At 33.8% G+C, this 25,970-nt stretch overlaps 1 protein-coding gene, 1 long non-coding RNA gene and 1 other non-coding gene across 3 annotated transcripts; 1 reads left to right on the plus strand and 2 right to left on the minus strand.

Moving 5' to 3' along the window:
* LOC136987938 (uncharacterized) lies at positions 1–25,842 on the minus strand. The gene is made up of 3 exons (XR_010882703.1): positions 25,818–25,842; positions 733–988; positions 1–307 (listed from the first exon to the last, which is right to left on the minus strand). It is a non-coding gene; the product is annotated as an uncharacterized lncRNA (long non-coding RNA).
* Positions 3,571–3,691, plus strand: LOC136987940 (U6atac minor spliceosomal RNA). Its single transcript, XR_010882705.1, has one exon. It is a non-coding gene; the product is annotated as a U6atac minor spliceosomal RNA (small nuclear RNA).
* On the minus strand, positions 4,471–24,405 carry LOC136987937 (zinc finger protein 800-like). Its single transcript, XM_067285707.1, has 6 exons — positions 24,297–24,405; positions 24,091–24,230; positions 20,301–20,764; positions 5,165–5,576; positions 4,778–5,098; positions 4,471–4,698 (listed from the first exon to the last, which is right to left on the minus strand). Exons 2-6 carry the CDS (start codon positions 24,104–24,106, stop codon positions 4,544–4,546), a joined length of 1,368 nt encoding a protein of 455 aa, XP_067141808.1. The 5' UTR covers positions 24,107–24,230; positions 24,297–24,405; the 3' UTR covers positions 4,471–4,543.
* Positions 25,843–25,970: the final 128 nt, after the last annotated feature.

The following is a 25,970-nucleotide window of genomic DNA, read 5'->3' on the forward strand; positions in this document are numbered from 1 at the left end:
TCCGTCTTAACGAAATTACGTATGTTTGCCAAAAATTCTGCGGTGGATATTTGTATGCCGACTGATCCGTGACATTTTAAATTTTTATCAGAATTAGAATTGCATAACATTAAAAATGTTTCTGCAGCTTCTCCATCACCAATTTCTGACTCAATTGCATGGAAAGTTTCTTCTGTTTGATATGTCGTTTCTGAAAACTTATTTCTTTTAATTCTTTTAGAACATGTTTTTGTACAAATACCGCTCTCCGGCAAAAGTAAACTTGGTACGGCAGTTTTCTTTAATTGTCTTCTTTTACATGCATATGCTAAAATTTAAATAAGAATTATTTCACAATTTGAATAGAATTACAGTTTATTCAAGATAATCCTATAGTATAGTTTAAAAACGAATACAAATATTAAATTACTTTATATTTAGAATCTATGCAATCTTTTTCGGTTTGATTTTTGGTTAATGTTACCTTAGGTAGCAAAGATGGCGGCTTGTCTCTGATTCCAGCAATAAGAAGACAGGGAACAGTGGGGATGCATGTTCTAACCTAACCTAACCTATTCTAATAAATTATCATAATTATCAGCAACCAAATTATTACAATAGGTTAGAACGTGCGTCTCCACTGTTTCTCTTCTCCTATTTGCTGGAATCAGAGACGAGCCGCCATTTTGAAACCATAGATAACATTAACCCAATATTCTAAACATATTTATAAAAACATGATAGCATACTTACATGACAAAATATAATCTTCAACAGTAAAATGTTTCGAACATACTACCATATATTTCGTAACTTTTTTGCCAATTCTTAGCAGTCGAATCCACTCTTTCCGTCGGCTACATTTCTGAGATTCTCCGAATTCTGATTTACGAAAAATCATCTGTTTTTCATGTGGGAATACATGAAAACTTATATCGGGATCACGCATGGCTTTGGAATTACAATTTGGAACACAACAGAAAGCTTTACTTTTCCTTTTACTTGTCATCTTTACTGATAACAATACAGGACAATCAAACGACCCAGATAAATTAGTTTTATTTTTAAACACCAGAGGGCGAGCGCGTTTTTCACCGGATGCTCGCCCTCTGGTGGTCATGATCACCGCCTCCGAATATAGTACAAGAATCAAATCTTACATTAACTCAACTTTGGTGTTGAGGAATTAAAACTTACGAAATTATCTGAAATAAAATGTTCGTTACACAAATAGATATATTTTGTGGGAAGCCACTTCGAACCATCTTCGTTGATTCTTTTCACAGCATTAATCCGTTTATTTCGCTTTTCTTCTTTAATAGGAAACACGTGAAGATTCACATTTTTGTTTCTCATCGTATTCCGATTATGACAACTCACTGCGCAACAACTTTTTGGCATTTCTTTCCCAAATAATCCGATCGCCGACCACGTGTTCGCACTCACGTATGTCAACCCGATCACAGACGCCGCATTTCTCTATACACCGGCTCGAGAAGCGCTTTATAGCGAACACACTGAAACTGGTTTCTAATTGGCCAACACTGCTCGTGACGTCATTTCGCTGCATAAAGAAACGCGGGGAGAGTATACACAAACAATCCGTCGATAGGCGGAGCTTATGTGGGCACATGGGAGTACAGCCAGAGAGGTTTTCTTCCATAAAATTAATCGATTCTGGACTAATTTGACTGCAAAATTTCTAAACACGTATAATTTTTCGGAAATGACACATATGAAATACGCTATAAACAAAAAATGGTAGGAATACTTGACGAATATACACTTTTCGCAGACGCCGTTGCTTAAGCTGGTTTTCGTCGCGGAGCGGCACACAGGAGGCGGACGCTTACGAAGCGTGTCACGTGACATTTCTCGGGGCCATTAAATCAACACCACCTAGCATTTTTGTCTAATACTTTTTGAAAAAAATTAGGATTTAAATCAGTTGTCAGAAATTAAAACCATCTTTAAATATCGTCTAGTGTAATTATAATTGACAAATAAAATTAAAATCCTTTATAATCCAGCACTAATTTTACTTTCCTGGCTCTGATATACGTATATAGCGTGACAGAGGGGGAGGCCGATGGCCGAGCGGCCAGGATGGCAGCCTACCGCTGTGGGAACCCGGGCTCGAATCCGGTCAGGTCGAAAAATTCCAGGGAATTTTTCGGAGAGTGGTCCGTTCGGTTGTCGGGCCCCGTCCCTCACCTCCCGGCCGCCCCATATGAGCCTGGCCGAACCTATAATGGGCTTACAAAAAGAGGCCCGTTTAATACCTGCAGGGCGAAAAGAGTTTAAAGAAAACACGAAAAGAGGGAGTCATGTGCCATATCTCGAATGAGGTCAGACTTCGTGAAGATTTTACTCGCTATTAGCATTTACAGTTTAAAATAATAATAATAATGATAAAATTCATCTCTACTCTCAAATTTATGAGTTTTGCCATTTTACAAGCTCTAATAATATACGGAATTCAATAAAATCCCCACCTTATGTGGCCGCAGGTATTCCTCGTATAACACGTAGTTAGGTTCCTTAAAAGTTCCGTATTGTACGAAACAAAGGACCAGTGCAAAGCGTACGATTAGGTTCCAAAAGTTAACGAGCAATTATTTATCGTGATGCCGGATTACAAATTTTAATCACATTCTTAATATATTTAAAATATACGCTCTCCACCTCAAACTAGTAATGTCTTGCCCTTGTAAATCATACTTTTCCAGTTAGCAATGGAGTCGTTCCGGTCATCTAACTCCTTTCAGCGGGAACTTTATGAATTGAAATCACGTCTATAGTTAATCGGGGCCTTCTGCCCTTAAGCTTTCCATATTGGTCTCGACTTTTATCTAACTCCGTTCTCGAGATTATCAAAGGAGGACAAATAGATAAGGGAAGAAAGACAGTAGGAATTTTGCCTACGATATTTTCAAATTGGAACATTAACAATTATTAACAAACAATCATTATTAGACGTAGTGTATTATACGTTAATGTTAATTTTAGTAAACTTTTCCACACACTACTTCAAAGGAACCAATATGGCGACTGCCGCAGTCGCCATATTGGTTCCTTTGAAGGGCGTTTTCTTTTTACAAAGTATCGTCGTTTTCTGAGCTTTATTGTTGGTCTTGCTCAGAAATACCAGCAAAATTTTCATATTTTTTATTTTTATCGTAAAAAATTTATGGATGAAATAATAAAAATACGTATTTATTTGAATGCATAAAACGGTTTTAGAGTAATTAAATGGTGATCTTTAACTTTGTCAACGGAACTTTTGATGCACTTCTGCTCATTAAACTTACACGAATGGTATTGAATATGATTTCAAGGCAACAAAAAGTTTACGTCCAATTTTTCTTTCACGACTTCCTACGCAACTACATTAATTATAAACACCCTGTACGTCAAATTAAAGTTCACAATTCAAAAAGATAAAACTCGGGAACTAATCAGCAGAATGACTTCATACTTCACACAGAGACTTTGTGATGATGAAATTTTATTTGAAGCAAAAAGTTAGTTACATAAATACCCGCTAGGTTGATAAATGGTACTGCAACACCATAGTGACTAGCTCAAAATGTATTGAAAAAAAGAAGAGACGGTTAGCATTCCCCTTGATATGGACAGAATGGCCTCTGGGCCTCAACACAAATATTGTTAAGGCACTGCCACCTACTTAGCCGGCACTTAACCAAATTTTGAGGTCAGATGGCCGAGCAGTCAAGGTTAGCAGCCTGCCACCCTGGGGGACCCGGGATCGAATCCGGACAGGTCGAAAAATCCCCAGTAATTTTTTGGGGGGTGGTCTGTCGATCCCCGTCCCTCACCACCCGGCCGTTCCATTGTGGGCCTGGCCAAACCCATAATAAGCTTGCAATTAGGGGCCCTCTTAGTGCCCACAGGGCGGAAAGAATTAAAAAAAAAAAAAAAAGCTCAAAACGTCACAAAACGTATGATGTACCGGTACATAGTACACTAGATGAATATGCAAGAGAAGGATCAATATGATGGTCTCCATTGTCGGCAACTTGCTGAAATTTCCAAATTGCACATTCGACGACAGCACTGTATTTTTGAGGCTAATATGTCAAGCATACTCATGTGTAACAACACTGCACACCGTATGCATCACAAATTTTGAGACATTTTGAGATGGCCGTGACGGTGTTGCAGTGCCATTTACCACCCTAGCGAAAATTTTGAAACTAATTTTTTATTTTTAAGTAAATTCCAAGACTTAAAAATAAAAAATTAGTTTCAAAATATTACGGTAGCTAGGTCTTGTGAAGTATAAAATCATTCTGCTGAGTAGGTCCCAAGGTTATATCTTTTTGAAATGTGAACTTTAATTATAAACACCCTATACCTTTAGACCCTTTTGAAAAGAAATGGATACAAGGAACTTTTGACTTATCCTGCATAGTTTTAATATTTAAACAAATCTTTGCACAAATCAAGATTAATATATTCAGACTCTGCTAACATTTAATAGAATTTATTGTTATTGTTACAATAGTGATATAAAAGTAAAATTTGGTTAACCATATCAAATTCAAGACCTAGCTACAGCAATGTTGAAATTCCTGGCAATGTTATGCAAATCTCTTCTTTTCAAGAGACGAAGTCGCTGCAGCCCTTCGTCATCAATGCCCAAATTTCGAATTTCATCCAATATATTTTGAAACGAAACTCCATCTTTAAGCTTACCTGCAATTATTATGAATATGAAATCATTATGCAAATTATTCTAAGCTCGTAATATAACTTAAAAAAGCAAAATACATACGTGCAATTTCCATTCTTGTTTCCTTACTCAAGTAAATGCGTTCTATATCTATAGAATGGCCAACATGTGTTTTCCAAAATTTGACTGCGATGCTGTTCTGATTTTCCAGTACTTCTATTCTGGAAGGGCACGCTGTACCAATTTTATTTGATCCCGAACTCTTCAAGGACCTAATATTTTGCCCAAATTTCCTGTAGTGATGCGAACGATGGCAGTTATAAAATTTCTTTTGTGTACCATCAGAGAGTGTGTTCATAGATGTATGCAAGACGTACGACGACGAACTTCTTGATTCAGTTTTGCGCTTCCAGCTTTCAAACTCTATCAGAAAAATGATTTATTTATAAGCAAAAGAATCTCAATTATTAAATTAACAACATGCCATACCATTTTTTGAATTAAATTTTATTTCTTTTAGCAGCAGCTCAATGTTATGAACATTGGTCAGATGTTCTCGTAGTAAATGATTGTGGTAAAATTTTTGAGAACAATTCTCTACGGGGCATATCAGCCGTCGCTTATATTCTCTCTTAATTTTCATACCGTTAACTCTGTGAATATTTTCAACATGGCGTCGAAGAGTTGATTTGCTAGCAAAGGTTTTGTCACACGACGAACAAACTTCATTTCCTTTTATTTTCTTAATAGCCGGATCCCTGTCTTCTATAAATTTATGTATTTTTCTCTGATGGGCATATAAATTTTTCTTTAAAGTAAATTGTTTGTTGCACTCTGAACAAACAACAGTTTTCTTTTTGTCTTGTGATTTTGCAGTAGAAATTGTTGCCATTTTATTTATCTGCATACAAAATAACATCACAGTAAATGAATAAATAAAATATTGACTCCTACATTTAGTAATAGTTGTAGTAATAAACTGGTGGAATTACTAAACAAATTTAAAATTACTAGAATAAACTAGTTGATCAAAATTTATATTGTGCAGAAGATAAAGTGCATTGCAGTTTTTCTAAAATTAAATACCATAGAATATTAAACAACTAAGTGAAATAAGTAATGATCAAGAAACATCTCTCACCCATAGAGGAAATATCTCTTTCCTCCATGGGTGAGAGGTGTTTCTTGATCATTAGAGCTGATATTGCATTGTTCTTGATGGATTCAAATGAAATAAAGATAGAGTCTATTCTGCCATCTTGTTGCAACCAAAACTCTGCATATAACTCTGAGAATAAAGTTTTAAGTTAGTTTTTATAGAAAACGTGCCGAGTTGCATCAACATCGGTTGTACTAATTGATGTGAAAATAGAACTTCTCGTATAACTTTTCATAAGTTTAATTGAAAGTTTGTATAATTTATGTTTAAACATAACAAACAATTTACCTTATCCTAAACCTCTTGATTGAAATATGAAATATGTCATATAAGTAGAATATTTAACATGGAATGTACGACAACCATGCAACATAGCTAAACGGGTTATATTTGTAAATTGATTAATCAATTTACTGTAACATTTCAGTATTCTCTGCTAACTCCAATGTTAAATTTAACGTTTGATGATGTATTAGCAGCTTGAAATAAAAGCTTCTCTCCTAAGTGAAAACTGGTTTTGGATTGAAGACAATTTTGTATTTTCGATACATCTATTGAAAATAAAAAATTGTCTCCATCTTTATTATTTATAAATAATTAACAGATAAAAAATAAATATTAAAGTAATGATAGCATGTCTGTCAATCGTGGTCTGAAATGAGGGACAAATTTCACGCTCCGAGGGACATACTCTGTGTGTTTAAAAAAAAAAAAATTTCTTTGAGAACAATAGTAGGGCATTTCCACTTTAAAAATATTCTAGAACATGAATGTTCTCATTCTTTAGAAATCAAGATAGTATAAGTTCGAAGCTATACTAGTTATTGTTTTTCTCCGCTCTACGTGAAGTGGTTTATGCAAGCGGCAGACATGAACTAGGTAGCTACTACTGTTTCCCAGTGCAGGATGTATCTTCCTTCCTTTGTCTTAATGTGCTTGGTACTCTGCAGCCACTTTAAGGGGCAATGTATCATCTATCCTCCTGTGTACTAAATGAATATATATTCATACAGAATAAAGAAGAAATGAAGATCACAGACCTATCAAACAGTGGAGGGTATAATAGTAAAATAGATTAGAGTTAAAAGTACTGACAATTTCAACTTAAGACAACTATTATACAGAAAACCCTACATACTGTGCCTAGACAGCTACGAATTAACATAACCTAGTGTTAATGCAGTTGAACTTACAAGTTAGTTAGTGATGTTTCACTGTAGAAAATTTATGATAGAATGCAGTTGAGAACTTTTTAAGCAAATCAATTTTCCAGGATTTCAAGGATTTCAGTCTAATTATAAGTAGAAAATTTTCTTAAATGGGAACATTTTATATAAGAAAAATTTACATATCTCTTATAGGAGAAACTAACAAGTTCTAATACATTAGGAATTGTACTAATGTACTAAAATGTTCTTGCAAAGTAATAAAAATTTAAGATAAAGTATTTAGTAGTAAAACTTTTTATTTAAATCCTTAGCAATTAGGCAAACTTCATACATTTTTCTTTCGTACATTTTCAATTTAAAGAAATTGCTTGTTAAAGTTTTTTTTTTTAAATGTACCACAAAAATACAGCAAAATGCTTAACTAATTTCTTATTGAATAATATAATATTAGATAAAATGGTGAAACCATACGTCTTGCATGCAGTTGAAATATACACAAAATGAATGTAAATATGTTTGATTTATACATTTCATCCATAAAAACCACTTAGACGTCTTTTAATCATTTTGAGTATTTTCAAAATTTCAAATCAATTTCTAAAAGAATTTATCTGCCAAAATAAAAGCAGTTATCAATAACTAAATATTCATGTCATCGCTATCGATCATCGACTCGTATTTTTGTCTCAAATTCTCGATATCGGAACTATCAAAGCATTTGCCTGTCTCGTCCCAGAAGTGTTGCTTCCAATCTCTAGTGGAAACATCACACTTCATGAGATCCTTACATTTGATTTGTTCGTAACGATGTAACAAACGTAATTTCGGATATAAACTAAAATACTCTGGTCCGCAGGGATGATTTTTATGTTGTGACATAACGGCACTTATTCGGTACATAAGAACCGGTTTGCGAATTAATGATACCGACACTTTAACGGGGCACTCACAACCTAAAAATTTCTGGTTTCTTCGTAGGTTTCTGCTTCGACGGCGAGCTTTGCCACAATGAATGCATGTGTATACTATGTAGGAGTAGGGATAGTCGGTGTTTCCGTCGTGTGTCTTAACTGAATTTTGAGTTCTCATTGGATGATAGTATTTCTTACACCAATTCTTAAATGCGTTAGAAAATGTAAAAAATGTTGAAAAAGTACTTCCGACTACAATTTCGTCTGGCGAGTCCATTTCTTGAGTAACCTGAAAATTTAAAAGAAATTTTTGTTATAATGTAAGTAGTTTATGTTATCTTTAATATAAATGTAAAACTGTGTTCAGACTGGCAATTAAGCCGCGTAAGGATCAAGCGCGACGGCCGTTCTCAAATGCAGAAATATTTTTGGTAAAGATGTTTTGTGAGCAGCTCCCGAACCATTAGCAAACTTCTAATTTCAGTCTATATGTGGCTTTATGTTACATCATGTTGAGGTTGCATCTCTTCATTGTTACATAATGTACCTGTATGAACATAAAGTTTTACAGTTAGCCAATCAAGCATCAACAGTTTTATAATTCTTTTCTCTAAAACTGTACGAAATGGGATCTTTTTTCTATTTCGATAATTAGGTTTTTATCTTTTAAAATGCTTTCCTTCATTTTTTCTTCCTGTCATTCATGTTAGTCTTGGTTAATGAGTGAGTGAGTCAATACAATGAACTGTAAATCAGTTGTGGTATTTTGGTCGATTCTCTGTATTCAGCATTCTTGAAACATCAACTCAGTGTTTGTGTGCTGCTTTCACAGACTGAAACTTCATATTTCAGTATACATTATCAACAGATAAATATCATCAACTTTTTCATTCAGTTTAAGTTATGAATCTGAAAATAGTAACACAGAGGGAATGTTTGTAATATCATATAGAGAGCTGAGAGTTTTGTTGTATCAAACAAGTCAGGCATTACACTCATTGGTTAAATTTCAACTTGTTGAAATTTAAGTGTATGTGAATAGTGAGGTTGAGGCCGAAGTTTTAAACGCGAAAACGTGTATGTCAGACATTCAGTGCCGCTTTCCTGTAAGCCTAGAAGTTTGACAGTGGTGTTTGGAAAGTCAGTGGAATCGTGCTCGACATTCCAAACGCCATTGTCAAACTTCTAGGCTTACAAGAAAGTGACGCCGAACGTCTGTCGTACACGTTTTCGCATTTAAAACTTCGGCCTCAACCTCGCTAATAGGGACATCCTGATACCAATACCTTATTGATACTTTCAATACCAAGTGCTTTTTGTACTTGATACTTTTGGTCCGATATCAATATTGATACTTTTCCTTGGGTATCATTCAATTTTTCACAGACGGGTAGGATCCAATTGAAATTGGATTTTGCAGCTTAATCCAAAACCAAACCTTATAATATCTTTGGTTTAAGTAAAACTTATACAGGGTGGGCCAGCGAAAACGAAACGGCAGAGTGTTCGTGTTCGTCCAAGCAAATTGCTCGGACAGATCGATTTTACTCTCGAGGGGACATCTTTTTAAATAAAGTTTTTGTGATTCTGAATACAACAGACAACAATAAATTCTAAAAACTCATTTATTTTGTATTAACTAAACAAACATTTATTTTGAAAAAAATGTTTGTTTAGTTAATATTCAGAATCCCAAAAACTTTATTGCAAAAGATGTCCCCTCGAGAGTAAAATCGACCTGTCCGAGCGATTTGCTTGGACGAACACGAACACTCTGCTGTTTCGTTTTCGCTGGCCCACCCTGTATAGTAAATATTAATGACCAAATATCTGTAAATTTATTACAATGAATTTCATTTTCAGAATCTATAGCTCAGAGTTCAGATTATTATTTATAAATAACTTGCTAAATATTTGAAAAACTTGGAAATAGATTAAAATCTCAAATCAACTGATACAGTACTGGTAATACTTAATTTATATTAGAAACGAGTTTTAATAATTTGTTAATAATAAATTATATACTTTATTCTAGTTAGTTATGTTAAAATTAAATGTTTCAACTACACAAAATGTTTCAAAATCAAGCCACAGACTGAACAGCAACAGCCAGCAAGATTTCCAGTTTTGATACCTGATGCAAATACTGGTTGATATCAATAACAGTACCGATACTGGTATTGATACTTTAAAACTACTCTTGATACCAGTATTGACACTTTTGTGGTATCAAATGTCCCTATTTGTGAATAGGATTTTGTCAACAAATCTTGTATCAAAACAGCAAGTCAACTCACTTTATTAAGTGAATTGACTTGCTGTTTTGATACATGATTTATTTGAGTGTATTGTTTTGCACAACAGTATATTTCCCGTGCACACACAGAATTATGAAACAATTTTGATTGGCTGAACATGAGATTTCTCCCATTAAAATCAACTTCGGATTGATTTCAATTAACAACATTGCCTCCGAAATGGCTTCCCGGCATATAACAGCATCACATTTAACCACCCGTGTTACGTTATGCATGCCTGTCTGAACGCAGCTTAATTTGAACTATAAAATAGTAAATGTTTTGGTTTATTATATTTTAATGCAGAATAAAAATATTCAAGAAATTTGAAACAATCAGTAGCCTATTTCTCTATATATCAGTAACCAATAAGAGTTGAAGAAGCAGTTATAGGATAATACAAAACTTGCAAATTTAAAATTTTGTATTATCCTTTGAGTTTTCTCATCAAATTGGCACAGAGAATAATCTGTCATAATTTAAGCTAGACCTGCTGTGTTTCTAAGTGATAAACATCCACTAAGCTACCAATGGTACGGTTCGTTTTATATGAAAAAGAACTATACCATTGGCATGTTCACTTAGCTGCTTGTCACTTAGATCCATGCAATTTATAAAATTTGCCTTTTCTGTTTTAAATGGAGCTGTGGATCAGAGTTGATAAAAATAGATGTACTCAGACGCCCATTTTTTTATTATGTACTTAAGACCCTAACAGAGATGTTAATGCATCATAGGAGCCTCCTGTAATGCAAGATCTTATGATGATTTCCTCTACTTCCTGATCTTTCTTTGCATATCACTAATTACTATTGATTTAGTTTTCAGAAAGCTGATGCAATTAAAGGAGGGGAAAAGAAAGTAGAGGTAAATGTGATGTCACCAAATATGTAATAATGATAAGCCAATTTTCTGAGCTTTTCAAACATATTTGTTCTGGATTGTCATCATAATGAAAGGTTTTTTAGTGTAAATGCACTTGGTGTTTGGATCTCGGAATTGTAGAAATTGTTTTTTATTTGTTTTTGTCTCGAAGACGAGGTTAGAGTTGAACACACCAGTGGGAGAGCTGGAATACTGCATAGCACAATTGGGAAAGAAGAAGGAGCATGATTCAAGATTTATTGTATAACAGTACATCAATGTAGAAGCATAAAATGTAGGGAAAACAACAGCACATAAACAGAAACAAAACTAAATAACAAACTTGTTTACAGAAAAGTGTTTACAAAACTAAATAAATGTACATAAAAGTTTAAATACATGCATACAACTAATATAAACACACTAGACAATACTGAAACATACAAACATGAAAGATATTCTTCCATGTTTGTATGTTTCAGTATTATATACATAGTTAATTTCAGTATATACATAGTTAAAAATAGAAGTGTATTTTTGAAGCAAATATATGTACAATTTGCAGTAGAATAGAATAGTATGCTTAGGCCAAAACTGTTAAGATAGTAAAAAAGGGGAATAATAATTATTATTGTTGTTGTTGTTGCTACTGTTATTATTATCATTGTTACTGTTGTGATCTAGGTAATTTTAATGTTCTTTAATTCTGCTATTTGTGTTGTGGGTATTTCCCCACAGATGGCGCTCTGGTTCTATGTATAAAAACAGAACCCTTTGTTGTAGCTGACCCCTTTTTTCCTTTGTGTGTAAAAGAAGACATGTGCTAAATAAAAGTGTTATACTAAAGTGATAAAATCTAGTTCTTTGTCCCTAAAGCATTAAAAACTTGAACAGGTTATGGGCCCAGGTTTCTCTTGCTGAAGAAAAAAAAAGGAAAGAAAGGAAGAAGGAAGAAAAAGAAAAAGTAAAATAATTGAAAAAAGAAATGGCAGGAGCAAGCATGAATGTTGAAGACATTACACACATTGAAAAGCTGGCTGATGTTTCTGACTTCCAGGTATGGAAATTCCAAATAACTATTTTGTTTAAAGCAAATGGGCTCTACAGTATAGTATCAGGGGATGTAAAATTTGAAGATCAAAAACTTGAAGAAAAGTCAAATTGGTTGAAAAAAGATGCAAGTGCTCAGAAGATTATAATTACTACAATTAGTAAAAAACTACTTATGCATATCATAAACTGTTCCACAGCAAAAGAGATGTTTGAGAAACTGTGTTTATTGTTCGGTAGAGACACTGAACAAGAGAAGTGCCAGCTCATGCAACAATTCTTCTCATATACTTATGAAAGAGGAACTGATATCGCTTTACATATAAGCAATCTTGAAAATCTTGCTTTTAGATTAAAGTCTGTAAATCAGCAAATAGATGATCAAATGATAGTTTCAAAAATTTTATCAACATTGCCGGACCATTTCAAATACTTTGGAACAGCCTGGGAATCGACCCCATCTGAAGAAAGAACCCTGACAAATTTAACAGCAAGATTGATGGCAGAAGAAAAGAAATTAAAACATAATGAAATTTTAGATGCTGTTGCCTTCAAATCAACAGAAAAAAGATGCTTTGTCTGCAAAAGTATATCTCATCTCTCTCAATCCTGCCCGAAACGACGACCTCTCTCGCAGAAAGGATGTTTTATTTGTAATGCTAAAGGCCACCAAGTGATAAATTGTCCTAACAAAACCAGATCACAAATAACATGCAAAATATGTAAAAAAGGTAACCACACTGACAAAGACTGTTACTTCAGGGCAAGATCTAAGTGGTGTGGTGTGTGTAAGAAGAACAACCATGCTGAAGAGGACTGTTATTTTAGACCTAAAATTGATCATAATACATTCAACAGAAGAAGTAGCCAAGAGAAAGTGTCCTTCTTAGCACAGTCAAATAGAATCCTAAGAGATAAAGAATTTGTGGTTGATTCAGGTTGTACAACACACATGACAAATGACATCTCTTTGTTGGAAGGTTTTTCCAGAAATACACAAAGTGTGATGGTAGCAAAGGACTGTGAATCAATGAAGGCATATGGAGTAGGAAGAATTGAAGGTGAAGACTTTATACTCGAAAAGACATTATATGTGCCTGATTTATGTGCAGACTTGTTGTCAGTTAATGCTGTCACTGAAAATGATGGTGAAGTCACATTTACTAAAGATAAAGTTATCATCACAAAAGATGATGATATTATCTGTGAAGGTGTAAAGCAGGAAAATGGACTTTACACAGTTGCCCTAAAAACGACAAGTAAGGATAGCTCTATGATAGTCCAAAGCAAGACTAAAGCAAACAGTAACAGAAGTATACCAAAAAAAACTGAAGCTCAACTTTGGCATGCAAGATTGGGACATCCTGGAATTAGCAGCATAAAGAAAACGATTAACCTAGTCAATGGAATGAACATATCAGGGAGAGATTGCGAGGAACTGGATCATACATGCCAAACTTGCATCAAAGCCAAACAAACGCGACTACCTTTTGTTAAGGAAAGACAAAGGGCAGAACGAGCTCTGCAAATCCTGCATACTGATGTGTGTGGCCCTGTAGAACCAGAAACATGGGATGAAAAGAAATACTTCTTAACGATTATGGATGACTACACCCATTATGCAGTGATATATCTACTAAAAAACAAATTTGAAGCCTCTGAATACATTAAAGAATTTGTACTGGAAGCAGAAGCTCTTCAAAATCTAAAAGTGTCAAAATTGAGATGTGACAATGGAGGAGAATACTCCAGTAATGAGTTTAAGAATTGGTGCAAAAACAAAGGAATTGTCCTTGACTACAGCATTCCCCATACCCCTCAACAGAATGGAAAATCGGAAAGGCTCAATCGAACGATTATGGAGAAAGCCAGAGCACTACTGTATGAATCAGGGGCTGAAGAGAGGCTCTGGGGAGAGGCTGTTAGAAGCTCAGCTTATCTTCTTAATCGTTGCCATTCAGACACAGTAGAAGTGACACCTGCTGAAAAATGGTATAAAAGAAGGCCAGATGTGTCAAACATAAAAGTATTTGGTTGTGAAGCTTACGCCAAAGTGCTAGGACACATAAAAAAACTCGAGTCTAGGAGTAAAAGACTGATTTTCATAGGATATGCTCCAAATGGTTTCCGTCTGTGGGATCCAGAGAAAGAGAAAGTAATTATTGCTAGAGATGTAGTGTTTAATGAACACAGAAGAGAAAGAGCCGAAGAAAAAAATAAAGAGGTGTACATAAGATTAAGGGAGGAAGCAGAAAATAAAGAAGGACAAGATACAGAGGAAGTGCAGGAAACGCAAGAACCGACAGAAGATGATGAAATTGAAGAGGAAATCCCTGAACAAATAGAAGTTGAAGAGAGCAAGACAAAAAGAGTAAGAAAAATTCCCAGCAAGTATCATGATTATGTTCTGATGACGTATCAAGAAGCAATTGCTGGAGATGAAAAAGAAAAATGGATTGCAGCAATCAAGGAAGAAAAGGAATCGCTAAATAAAAACAATACTTGGGAACTAGTTAATGAAAATGAAGCCAAAGGAAAACGAATCTTAACAAACAAATGGATATTTAGACAAAAAGAAGATGGACGATACAAAGCAAGGTTAGTAGTTCGAGGGTGTGAGCAAAAGAACACTCTAGATATTGAAGAAATATTTAGTCCTGTAGTGAATGCGAGCTCTCTCAGAGTTATCTTTGCATTAGCAGCCCAGAAAAATTACTCAATGATCAAATTTGATGTCAAGACTGCTTTCCTGTATGGTGAAATTCGTGAAGAGGTATTTATGAAAGTACCTCAAGGCTATAATGAACGAGGAAAGATCTGCAAGTTGAACAAAGCATTGTATGGTCTCAAACAAGCACCTGTAACTTGGAACAGAAAATTTACCTCAGTTATGAAAACTAAAGGATTGATGCCAATAACTACAGAAAAATGCATCTTTAAGAATAACAATGGTTCTATTATATTAGCAATATATGTTGATGATGGAATAGTAATAGGAAAAGACATCTCTGAGTTAAGAGACCTAGTGAAAAGTCTTGAAGAAGAATTTGAAATTAAAAAAGACGATGATCCAACAACCTTTCTGGGAATGGAAATACATAAAAATGAACATGGAATAAGACTGACTCAGACCAAATACTTAAAAACAACACTGGAAAAATTCAACATGGAAAATGCAAAAATAGTGAACACTCCAGGATTGAAAAATATTGATAGAGGCATAGAACCAGAAAAGAAGTTCCCATACAGAGAAGCTGTTGGAAGTTTGCTCTATCTTGCTACCAGAACACGTCCTGACATTGCTCATTCAGTTAACATAGCAAGTAGATACATTGAAAATCCCACAAAGGAAGATGTAATTGCTTTAAAAAGAATAATGAAATATTTGATAGGGACAACAGAAAAGGGAATACAATATAATCGAGAACATGATGCAGAAACAATTAAAGCCTTTTGTGATGCTGATTATGCTGGAGATGATGAAACAAGAAGAAGCACTACTGGATTTGTAGTAATGTATGCAGGAGGACCAATCAGCTGGTGCTCAAGGCGTCAACCTATTGTTGCATTATCATCCACGGAAGCTGAGTACATTGCAGCTGCAGACTGCTGCAAAGAAGTGCTATACCTAAAATCCCTCATCCAAGAACTTATATGCAGGGAAGTAAAAGTTGAATTAAACATAGATAATCAGAGCTCAATCCATTTAATAAAGACTGGAATAATAAACAGACGCAGCAAGCACATTGATGTACGCTATCACTTCATTCATGAAAAGTTTCTGAGTGGTGAGGTGGATGTGAAGTTTTGTCCCACTGAAGCTCAGATTGCAGATGCACTCACTAAACCCCTTGGTAAGACTAAATTTGAGACACAAATATCAGCAATAGTCAACTGAAGAATTAAAAAACTCTAAAATTAGGGGAAAGTGTTAAGATAGTAAAAAAGGGGAATAATAATTATTATTGTTGTTGTTGTTGCTACTGTTATTATTATCATTGTTACTGTTGTGATCTAGGTAATTTTAATGTTCTTTAATTCTGCTATTTGTGTTGTGGGTATTTCCCCACAGATGGCGCTCTGGTTCTATGTATAAAAACAGAACCCTTTGTTGTAGCTGACCCCTTTTTTCCTTTGTGTGTAAAAGAAGACATGTGCTAAATAAAAGTGTTATACTAAAGTGATAAAATCTAGTTCTTTGTCCCTAAAGCATTAAAAACTTGAACAAAAACGGGCATGTGAGTGGAACAATAAGAGTACAACACAGCCTGTGTCCTATTGGCTACAGTCCACACAAAAAAACTAATAATAATGGTAGTCTAGGCTTACGTGATAAAAGCAAAAGTATATATTACATATACTGTATATAGACACTGCTGACTAAGCTGAGAAAGCTTAGCCCCTTCATAACCCCCATAGTTATGGCTCTGATTAGATTAGCAAAGACATTAATAATGCACAAACAGAGAGTTAGGTTGCTTGTGTGTGGTTCCTTTTCTAAATATGAGGAAGAGTTTAAAATGAACTGATCTTTCGGCAAATTTTGTCACACAAAGAAAAAATGCTTACATTGCACCACCTTCGAAAGCAACTCCTTTCGTAACTGTATATTTCTGCCAACAGCCGTACCACTTGTCAAAACAGTCCTAAGGGGAGGACCAGATTTCTAAATTGGCAACAGGCCCGAGTCTATAGTCACAGATTTCAAGGGATGGCAAAATCGACAGGCATAGTGTAAAAATTCCACAAAAATGTAAATAATTCCAAATATTGCAATATTTATAATTAATTATTAAGTCATATTAAATAAATAAATAAAATGATTTAAATAATCTAATTACATCAGATAGATTACATTGTAAATAGTCAAAGCTAACATATGCCAATGTGCATTGTAGCCTGTGTGTATGGCTACAAAAGGATTAAATCTGGCCCTACCTAGAACTCATTTTTGTGATGTGTTGAACAGCTTTCATTGAAGACATTCAGCTTTCACCTTTACTACTGACTGTATGCTGTATTAAATAACAACACACAACACCGGAGTATAGTCAATAACGTACCCTATAAACTGATGATCGGTGTGCGATGAAAAAACAAACAAAAGAAAAATTCATAACTAACATTTTTGAACTCCCGAGTTCTTCTTCAGGTGTAAATGAATGTCTGATGAAATGTTAAAGCTTTTGGAATACAAACATTCAATGAATCATTAAAATCAGACATGCATGCGCATTTGGATGCCAAACAAAGCTTAACACTTAAAGGTTGGTTTTGTCGGTAGCCTGGCAGGTGCTGATTGACACTAACCTTCAAGTGTTGAGCTTTGCTTGGCATCCAAATGCACATGCACGACACGATGTTTAAATATTTTTAGTGCGTCTGATTCAAACGATTCATCGAATGTTCGTATTCCAAAAGCTTTAACATTTCATCAGACATTCATTTACACCTGAAGAACTCAGGGGAGGGAGTTCGAAAACGTTAGTTGTGAATTTTTCTTTTGTTTCTTTTTCATCGCACAGTGGTCATCGGTTCATAGGGTACATTATTGTATATTGTATAGTAAAACCTGTAACAAAAGTTTGGTTTTGTTGCACTTAGCTTAGTACAATCTCTTTAACCTGAACTTTTAACGCAGTAGTTCTCAACTGATGTTCTATAGAAAACGCATTCTGCAAACTTGCCTAGTGTTCCATGAAAAGAGATTTTAAAGTTTTTATTGCAGATTTATTCTAATGTACTACAGATTGTGTTATTTGTAGATAATTACATGTTTATAATTTATTCAATACAAGTTTATTGATTCAGTATTTTGTGAAAATCATAAACATGGAATTTTTCTTCAATTTTTGAATATATTGATAGTAATGCCCCTGTATAATGAGCAATTTTCAGTATGTGAATGGTGTTCCATGGCCTCAGAAAGGTTGAGAACCACTGTTTTAATTAATGAAAACAATCATATGAGAATTAGTTGGATAGTAAACAATGCAAGATTATAAATCATGTAGTAAAAAGTTAACTCAACTCCCACTGTATCTCTCAAATTTGGATACAAATCGTATTTCTACAAAATTATTTCTTCCAGCATGCAAAAATTCTATAGAATAAAGAAATCATCACATCTTCCTTATCAATGGAGCAAAGTATGTAGTATAATGCAAACTTAATTATAATGTGTACCAAATTTTTAGACCCCATCATATGTGTGATATTGGGTTTACAGTGTATTATAAAAACAAATATTCTTTAATGAAAAAATAAAACATTTATATTCAAAATTTTATTAAAACCAACTCTCTGGTATTCCCCAAGATTTCCAGACTGCTAGACTTGCAATCTGCAAATCTTGGTAGACTCTAGAGAGGATGTATGTGTCTACAACATAATAATTTATTGTGTTTGATAAAATCCTATATTGTACTTTAATATAATTTTATAACTAAGTATCATAAATTTAACCTAAAACAGGTTAATCAATTTTCCAGTATGCTTGGTTCCAAAGCCTGTCACACTGATGGTTTTACTGGACTATGAGTGAGAGATCAGATAATTATAACTCAACAATACATCCTAACCCATTCCCATGTGAACTTTAATTATGAACACCCTGTATATACACAACATACATACCCATGTTACTACCTCCTTGGTTTCAAAACTCGCCTGCAGACCTTACTTATACCCCGTTCGCACCGAGCATTTCAATCTAGATTGTGACCAAGGTCGGCGACTATGCCCTGGTGCGACCTCCCTCGACTGTTTCAATCTCAACTGAAACGAGGTTCAATTGCGATCGCCTCAAGAGAGTTCTTGAAACTAGATCCAGTCATAAGAGAGATCCCACAATCCCACGTGTGCGAGAAAATACAAGATAGCTGCAGAACACACGTCGAGCTATCGACAGAGAAATAAAAAAGATACTGTATTTGGAGAGACAATGACATCTGTCTATTATTACATATATGGCAAAAAAAAGTACTGTATTTATTTCTAACCAAAACTTCCATTTTGTTTGTTGGTGTTCGTGACTTACCACATAGTTATGTCAGTTTTATCATTGTGTGTAATAGCCGAGTTGTTCTCAAGCGGACTGCCTGTGTGAACAGCATGACGTTCGACTAGCGACAGTCACAATCCAGATTGTAGGTAAATCGAGATCGAAGTGAGTCGTGGATAGTGTGCAAACGTAGTATTAGGAAGAGAAATGTAATAACTGCAAACACCGCAGCATATTTACTGTTATTAAGCTTCTTTTTGTATGCATTAATTGCAAGGTAAAGAAAATCACAGGTAAAATAAATGGATATGGCAGATATATGTATATATATATATATATATATATTATCAAACTTACTAAGGAAAAGAGTTTTATTTCATAGCATCAATATAGAGAATGCTTTGGCAGTATGTTAGAGAGCACTGACTCTACACTGAATAAACAAAATGCTATGGCATTGACAATGGATTCTAGATAAGGTCTAGGTTTATTGGAGAAGCCCTATATTTATTTAAAGCTGGTGGATAAGCAAACAATCTGATTAATGGAGCAATGTTACGTACTGTATATCTTATGCAAGCTTAGAATTATTAATGTCCATGACTCCTTTGTCTTAAACAGTAGTTGGATTGCTATTTTATACTCATGATAAATTGAAAAGGACTTTTTGAATAAAAAAGTCCTTTCCAATTTATCTAGAAACAGCATCAATACTTGGGAAGTGTTTGTTGAAGATATAGTGTAGGTGGACATGAGTCTACATTTAACATTGTAGTGTGTTATATTTAATCCAATTCAAACTTTCCCTCTAGGTCTTTGCCACTTTTATGAATCCGCTGCAAGACTTCTCTGCATCTCAATGTGAGTGTGCAGATCTTCAGTTAAACAGACTAGTTCATCTACATTTCCTTTAATGAGCTCTGGTGACATCTGCCAGGGGTCCTTAGAAAACTGTTATTATTCTTTAAAGGCATCAGACTTCCAAAGCAATTTCTTGTGGAATACAAAATGAACCTTTTAGATCTCAGTGTTTTTGGCTTTACCCTCACCTGTACAATTTACAATCAAACCTCTCGTAACTGTCTAAATTAAACAAGGTGCAAGACCATCAGATGCTGGAAAATTGATAATGAGCCTGTAGTCTGAAAAATAGTTGTATTACTTTTACTCACCAAGTCATCAGCTTGAATATTATTATATTCTTCAATTTCAATACTATTATATTTATCCTCCAATCCGATTATTCTATGATGATCATATACGATATCATATGGCTCATCTTCCTCTTGGACTATATTATCTTGATCATTTTCCATTTTGGCAGTGTCGTAGTGTACTTCGACAATACTTTGATCATCTTCGACATTGACGACATTGTATCGTTCATCTTCGACCTTATACTGTACATCTTCCACTTTGACAAAATTGTATTGATCGTCTTCAACTTTTATGTAGTAGTCGTATTCTTCATCTACATTTACAAAATTGTTTTGTTCATCTTCCACATCAACACAATCATACTGTCTGTTTTCTAAACCAACACCTTTATAATCTTCACATTTGGGCATCCGTCTAATGCCGACGTTATTATTCCGATCCGATTTCCTTCGAACATTGAATTTATTTCCATCAATATCTGTAGGAAGAAAAAATTAAATATAAATCAATATTCAATTATTATAATATCTTCCGAAAAGAATTCTGCCATTTTAAATTAGTGTAATTGTGTTAATTATTATCAGAGAATATTGTAATGTACAGTACATTAATATATTGGAAAATCATACAAGTTTCACATTTGTCCATTACAATTTCTCAATGTGTACATTTCACATCACGTGTTAAGCATTCAACCAATACTCAAATTCTTCCTATGTTTACTACAGGATATCTGTTGTCACTACTCTCTTGACAGCCCCGAGTCTATGATTCCTGCGGATTACTTGTGCTGCATGACAACAAGCAGTTCTGACTTTGCAAATTGCAAAATGCATTCTTTGTGATGGAGTCATCATTTCTGTTTATGGTATTTCCTAGAGGCAGTAGATGATGAGATGTTCAAATGCAGACAGGAGATTAAACTCAAATGGTTACTCTATTGATTGGTGTATGTTTCATTCTTCTTGGAGAATAATTAACATAATTACAGTAATTAAAATGGAGGTAATGATTTTAAATGACCCTGTATTATAATAACTGATTACTAATAAGCAAAATGATCACCGTAATGAATTGGACTACTTCACTGCTACTGTTAATAATTAAATTCTAAATAAGCATTAGATCCATCTCTTATTAAATTTAAAAATTATAATTAAATTAATATTTACTAATTTAGAATATTCTAGAATAAAAGAATTGGCCTGGAGGGTGTCTGAAACCCACAACTCCTGCTTACTTTGCAGATGAGTTGCCAGTTTACAGTACCCAGACCTCTGTCTGATCCTTCACTTCCAAACATATTTAATTTTAGATATAACCATCCATGGTTACTTATTATGGCAATTGCTTATCTTATCATTAAAAACATTGGGCTTCAAGATGTCTATAGATCCTTATTACCAATTTTTTACATAATCAATTGCCATTTTAAACTGACAATCTATTCAAATTAGTTTCACACACAGGATTTTGAAGCAAGAGCTTAAATAGTCAGGTCAGAGGTGCAGAAGCTGTAGCCTTTTGCAGCTTCTGGTATAACCCAATATAATCTAAAATGGCATAACATCAAAATAAATTTTTGAGCAGTTGTTTCCTTCGCTTTTCAAATAAATTAATTAAGAAGTGTACAAACTAATAATAAGAAGACATTTTCATCATTTATCTTTATTATAAGACATCTGGGATATTGAACATATACTGAATACAATATACACTGATATAATCTCTACAAAGCATATGGTCTTACTGGATCCTTCTAAAATAGAAATGATCTTCTGATTAAAATGGTTCTCCACCACTGAGCTAGGTTATTACTTATCAGAGATTAGAGAGGGAAACACAAGTCAGTTTTCAAATATTAAAAGAAATTATTGACTATGTTCAAAACAAACCCTAAAGAGTGAAAGCAAAAGACAAACCCAAAGAGCCGTAGCATTTTCATTTAAGAACATGTTAGCGATCTCTCAATTTTACTTCATTAATGTAAATTGAAGCATCATTATCCAAAACATCTGGAACTGGAAACTCAAAGACATTATTTAGATAAAGGTCTGTTATAATGAATGCAAGCTTCCCAATCCATAGGATTGGGATGATGATTCAATTTCATTCAAAGACATTATAATTATAAAATCATGGCCTACTGCTATCCTTCTTGATTTACATGGTTACTTTGTGAAGGTGCTGTGCACATACACAAAGGAACAGTTAAAATATAGTAGTGTGTCATGGTGTGGTAGCACCATTCCCTGTCATGTTTAGTTGTAAACACGAAGTTTAAACTGGCAGCAACCACATTCTATTAGTGTATTTTTTAGACACAAATAAAACCGTTTTTTAAAGGTAACATCTCTCCGTATATGACAATACTACAAATCTCTAGAGAGCTAGTTATTTAATTAATGGGAAGATGAAAGAAATGAAAGTACACAAATTCAAAGATCACGGGCAAGTTTAACACAAAAAAAATTGTTGTAACTAATACAGGTGTACTCATTTGCTAATAGTTAATCACATTAATCAGTTCCTCCATTGATTAATTGTGAAGTGACTGGAGTAATTTGTAAATAATTTTTCCATTGGAAAACATAATTTAATAAGTAATAAACATTAAATTATGATAGCTTTATTAATAATGATAATTCAAGAAAATCTTGGCAACACATCCCAGTTTTGTTAGAAATGGCTAGCTTTTTATATGTCCTTAATTTGAATCTCTATTCAAGCTGAAAATGTTCTATTACATTATCAATAAATTTTTAGAAATTTATTCTTCAGTCTTATTTGTAGTGAATTATTATATCTGCTCAATTTGCAGCCTTTTGACAAGAATCTGAAACCGTGACCAAAATCTGTTTTATATAAAATATGTTCTTAGTCATTAAAACATTGCAAGATAAGTCATTTTGTGGGAGAGAGATGTTGGAAAATATTAAACAAGAACAACTTCAAAAACTAGTAAAATGTATGCCTGATAGAGTATTTGAATTAATTAAATCAAATGGTAGACCTACAAATCATTTTTTATGCACCTGTATTTATATCTGTGATAATTTTTTTTTTGTAATTGTCAGATAGCTCTAAAAATTTCAGAAAATGTTTGAATTGATGTTGTAAACAGCATACCAATATAATAAAACCATTAATATTGTTAATGTTTTTATTATTGAAAAAAGTTGGGTGTGTTTACAATTTTGAAACAGACTGTAGCTGTGACAGACGTTATATAAAAACAAGCAGAAATATTAACGGTTGCCCACGTTATAACGAGTCGCACATCCCACCATGGCATCATTTTGACGCCATGTTGGGATGTGCGATTCCTTATAAACTAGAATAGAGTGGAGTAAACTTAAATACAAAGTACGAAAATTTAAAATTATTTCAGTTCCCAGCACTACACTCGGATCGCTATGCACATAACTCCAAATTTAAATTTTATAATTGGGCTAATAAATTTATTAATATCTAAACGAATCTGGCATCGAGATAAGTATCGCCACCTGGTGATAATTTCGTGGAATATTTTAATAATTAATTTTAAAAATTTTATTCAAAACTTCTAATAAATAATTTCATTTTAGAGTGTAAACTTAGGTGCAGAAATCATATAAAATTATGAATTTAACTTAGAAAGAATAATTTAATGCATAAACAGCATAGTTTTATCAACAGCTCATAACCGAATAGCATATTCATAAATACTGAAGGGTACGAGTGTTGTCTATGCTAATTTTACCAAAACACGTGAATTATAGCTGCAACATTATTTAAATATTTAAATAAACTTTAAATACTTACTCTTTGAGAAGTCCATAATCGAAATTAATCATTTGTAGTGTTAAGACAGCATACACAGTTAGAAGTAAACAATGCAATCCATAGAGGTACTGTGTTTCGGTAACTTAATCGAACCTAATTCGAATCTAAACTTTCAAAAACTATCAATAAAAATAAATGTTAATTAATGTTATTTATTGCTAGTGAAATTAATATAAAATATTTACCAGCCAACTTGAATAATTAAATTTAATTTATATCAGAATAGAAAGATCGAGTAGCGACGGTTTGTAGTAGCAGAAGCTCCTTTTGTTTTTATCCAATCACAAATACTCCACTTCTGTCAATGTTTAAGTGTTGCCAGTTTTCGGTAAAACGTTACCGCCAAAATACCTCTAAGTATGATTGAAAATACCACGGATTAGGATCTGTGATATTTTAAATTTTTATCGGAATTAGAATTGCATAACATTAAAAGTGTTTCAACAGTAATTTCAAAATCAATTTGCACGGGAAGTTTCTTCTGTTTGATACGTTGTTTTTGAAAACTTTTAATTCTTTTAGAATATGTTTTCGTACAAATGTTGTACTTATGCGTCTACAGGCAAAAGTGAACTTGGTACGGCAGTTTTCTTTGTCTTCTTTCATATGCATATGCTAAAATTTAAATAAGCATTATTTCACGATTTGAATAGAATTACATTTTATTAAAGATAATCCTATAGTATAGGTTAAAAACGAATACAAATACTAAATTACTTTATATTTACACTCTATGCAATCTTCTTCAGTTTGATTTTTTAATACTATCGAATTACAATATTCTAAACATATTTATAAAAACATGATAGCATACTTATATGCAGTGGTGATATTCAGCGGGTTCGCACAGGTTCGGCCGAACCCGTTGTTAAAATTTTCAGTTTTCCAAACCTTGTTAAACACACGTAACATTTCTCAGTGGTTTTGTTTCTTTTAAAAAATATATTAAAATATACGTATTATACTCTGTAATACTACTAAACTAGAACCTTATACCGTGTTCGCACCGAGCATTTCAATCTAGATTGTGAGCAAGGTCGGGGACTGTCTCGACCGTTTCAATGTCGACCGAAACGAGGTTTAATTGCGATCGATTCAAGAGAGTTCTAGTAACTAGATCCAGTCATGAGAGAGATCCCACAAACCCACGCGTGCGAGATAATACAAGATGGCTGTGGAAGACGTGTCGGGCTATGGACAGCGAAATAAAAAGGATACTGTATTTCGAGAGATGATGGCATCTGTCTATTATCAGCAGTGCCATTCGGGGTAAAAAATTTCTCTGCCTAAAAGAAAAAAAAAAAGGTCGACAGCACTAATATACTATTGTTACATGGTCTTCGCCCAGGGCTCGTTACGTTTTCTCGAAAAGGTGTTGTATTTATTTCTAGCCAAAACTTCCTTTCGTTTGTCGGTGATGGTCAGGGAAAAATTTTCTGCTAGCAAATCGTTTGTTAACTATTTCGAATATCACCACTGCTTACATGACAAAATATAATCTTCAGGAGTAAAATGTTTCAAACATACTACCATATATTTCTTAACTTTTTTGCCAATTCTTTCCGTCAGTTACATTTCTGAAATTCTCCAAATTCTGATTTACAAAAAATCATCCGTTTTTCATGTGGGAATACATGAAAACTTATTTCGAACACAATTTGGAACACAACAGAAAGCTTTACTTTCCTTTTACTATTCATGTCTACTGCTGACAATACACAAGGAACATTCAAACGACCCAGATAAAATAGTTTTGTTTTTAAACACCAGATGGCGAGCATCCGGTAAAAAACGCGAATATTCTAAGGCCAGGAACACACATGCGTAAAATTGTGCACCCTTTGTACAGTACCTTCCAT

Source organism: Centruroides vittatus, unplaced genomic scaffold (assembly GCF_030686945.1).
Source record: "Centruroides vittatus isolate TY-2023 unplaced genomic scaffold, ASM3068694v2 scaffold_2906, whole genome shotgun sequence".
Taxonomy (NCBI): Eukaryota; Metazoa; Arthropoda; class Arachnida; order Scorpiones; family Buthidae; genus Centruroides; species Centruroides vittatus.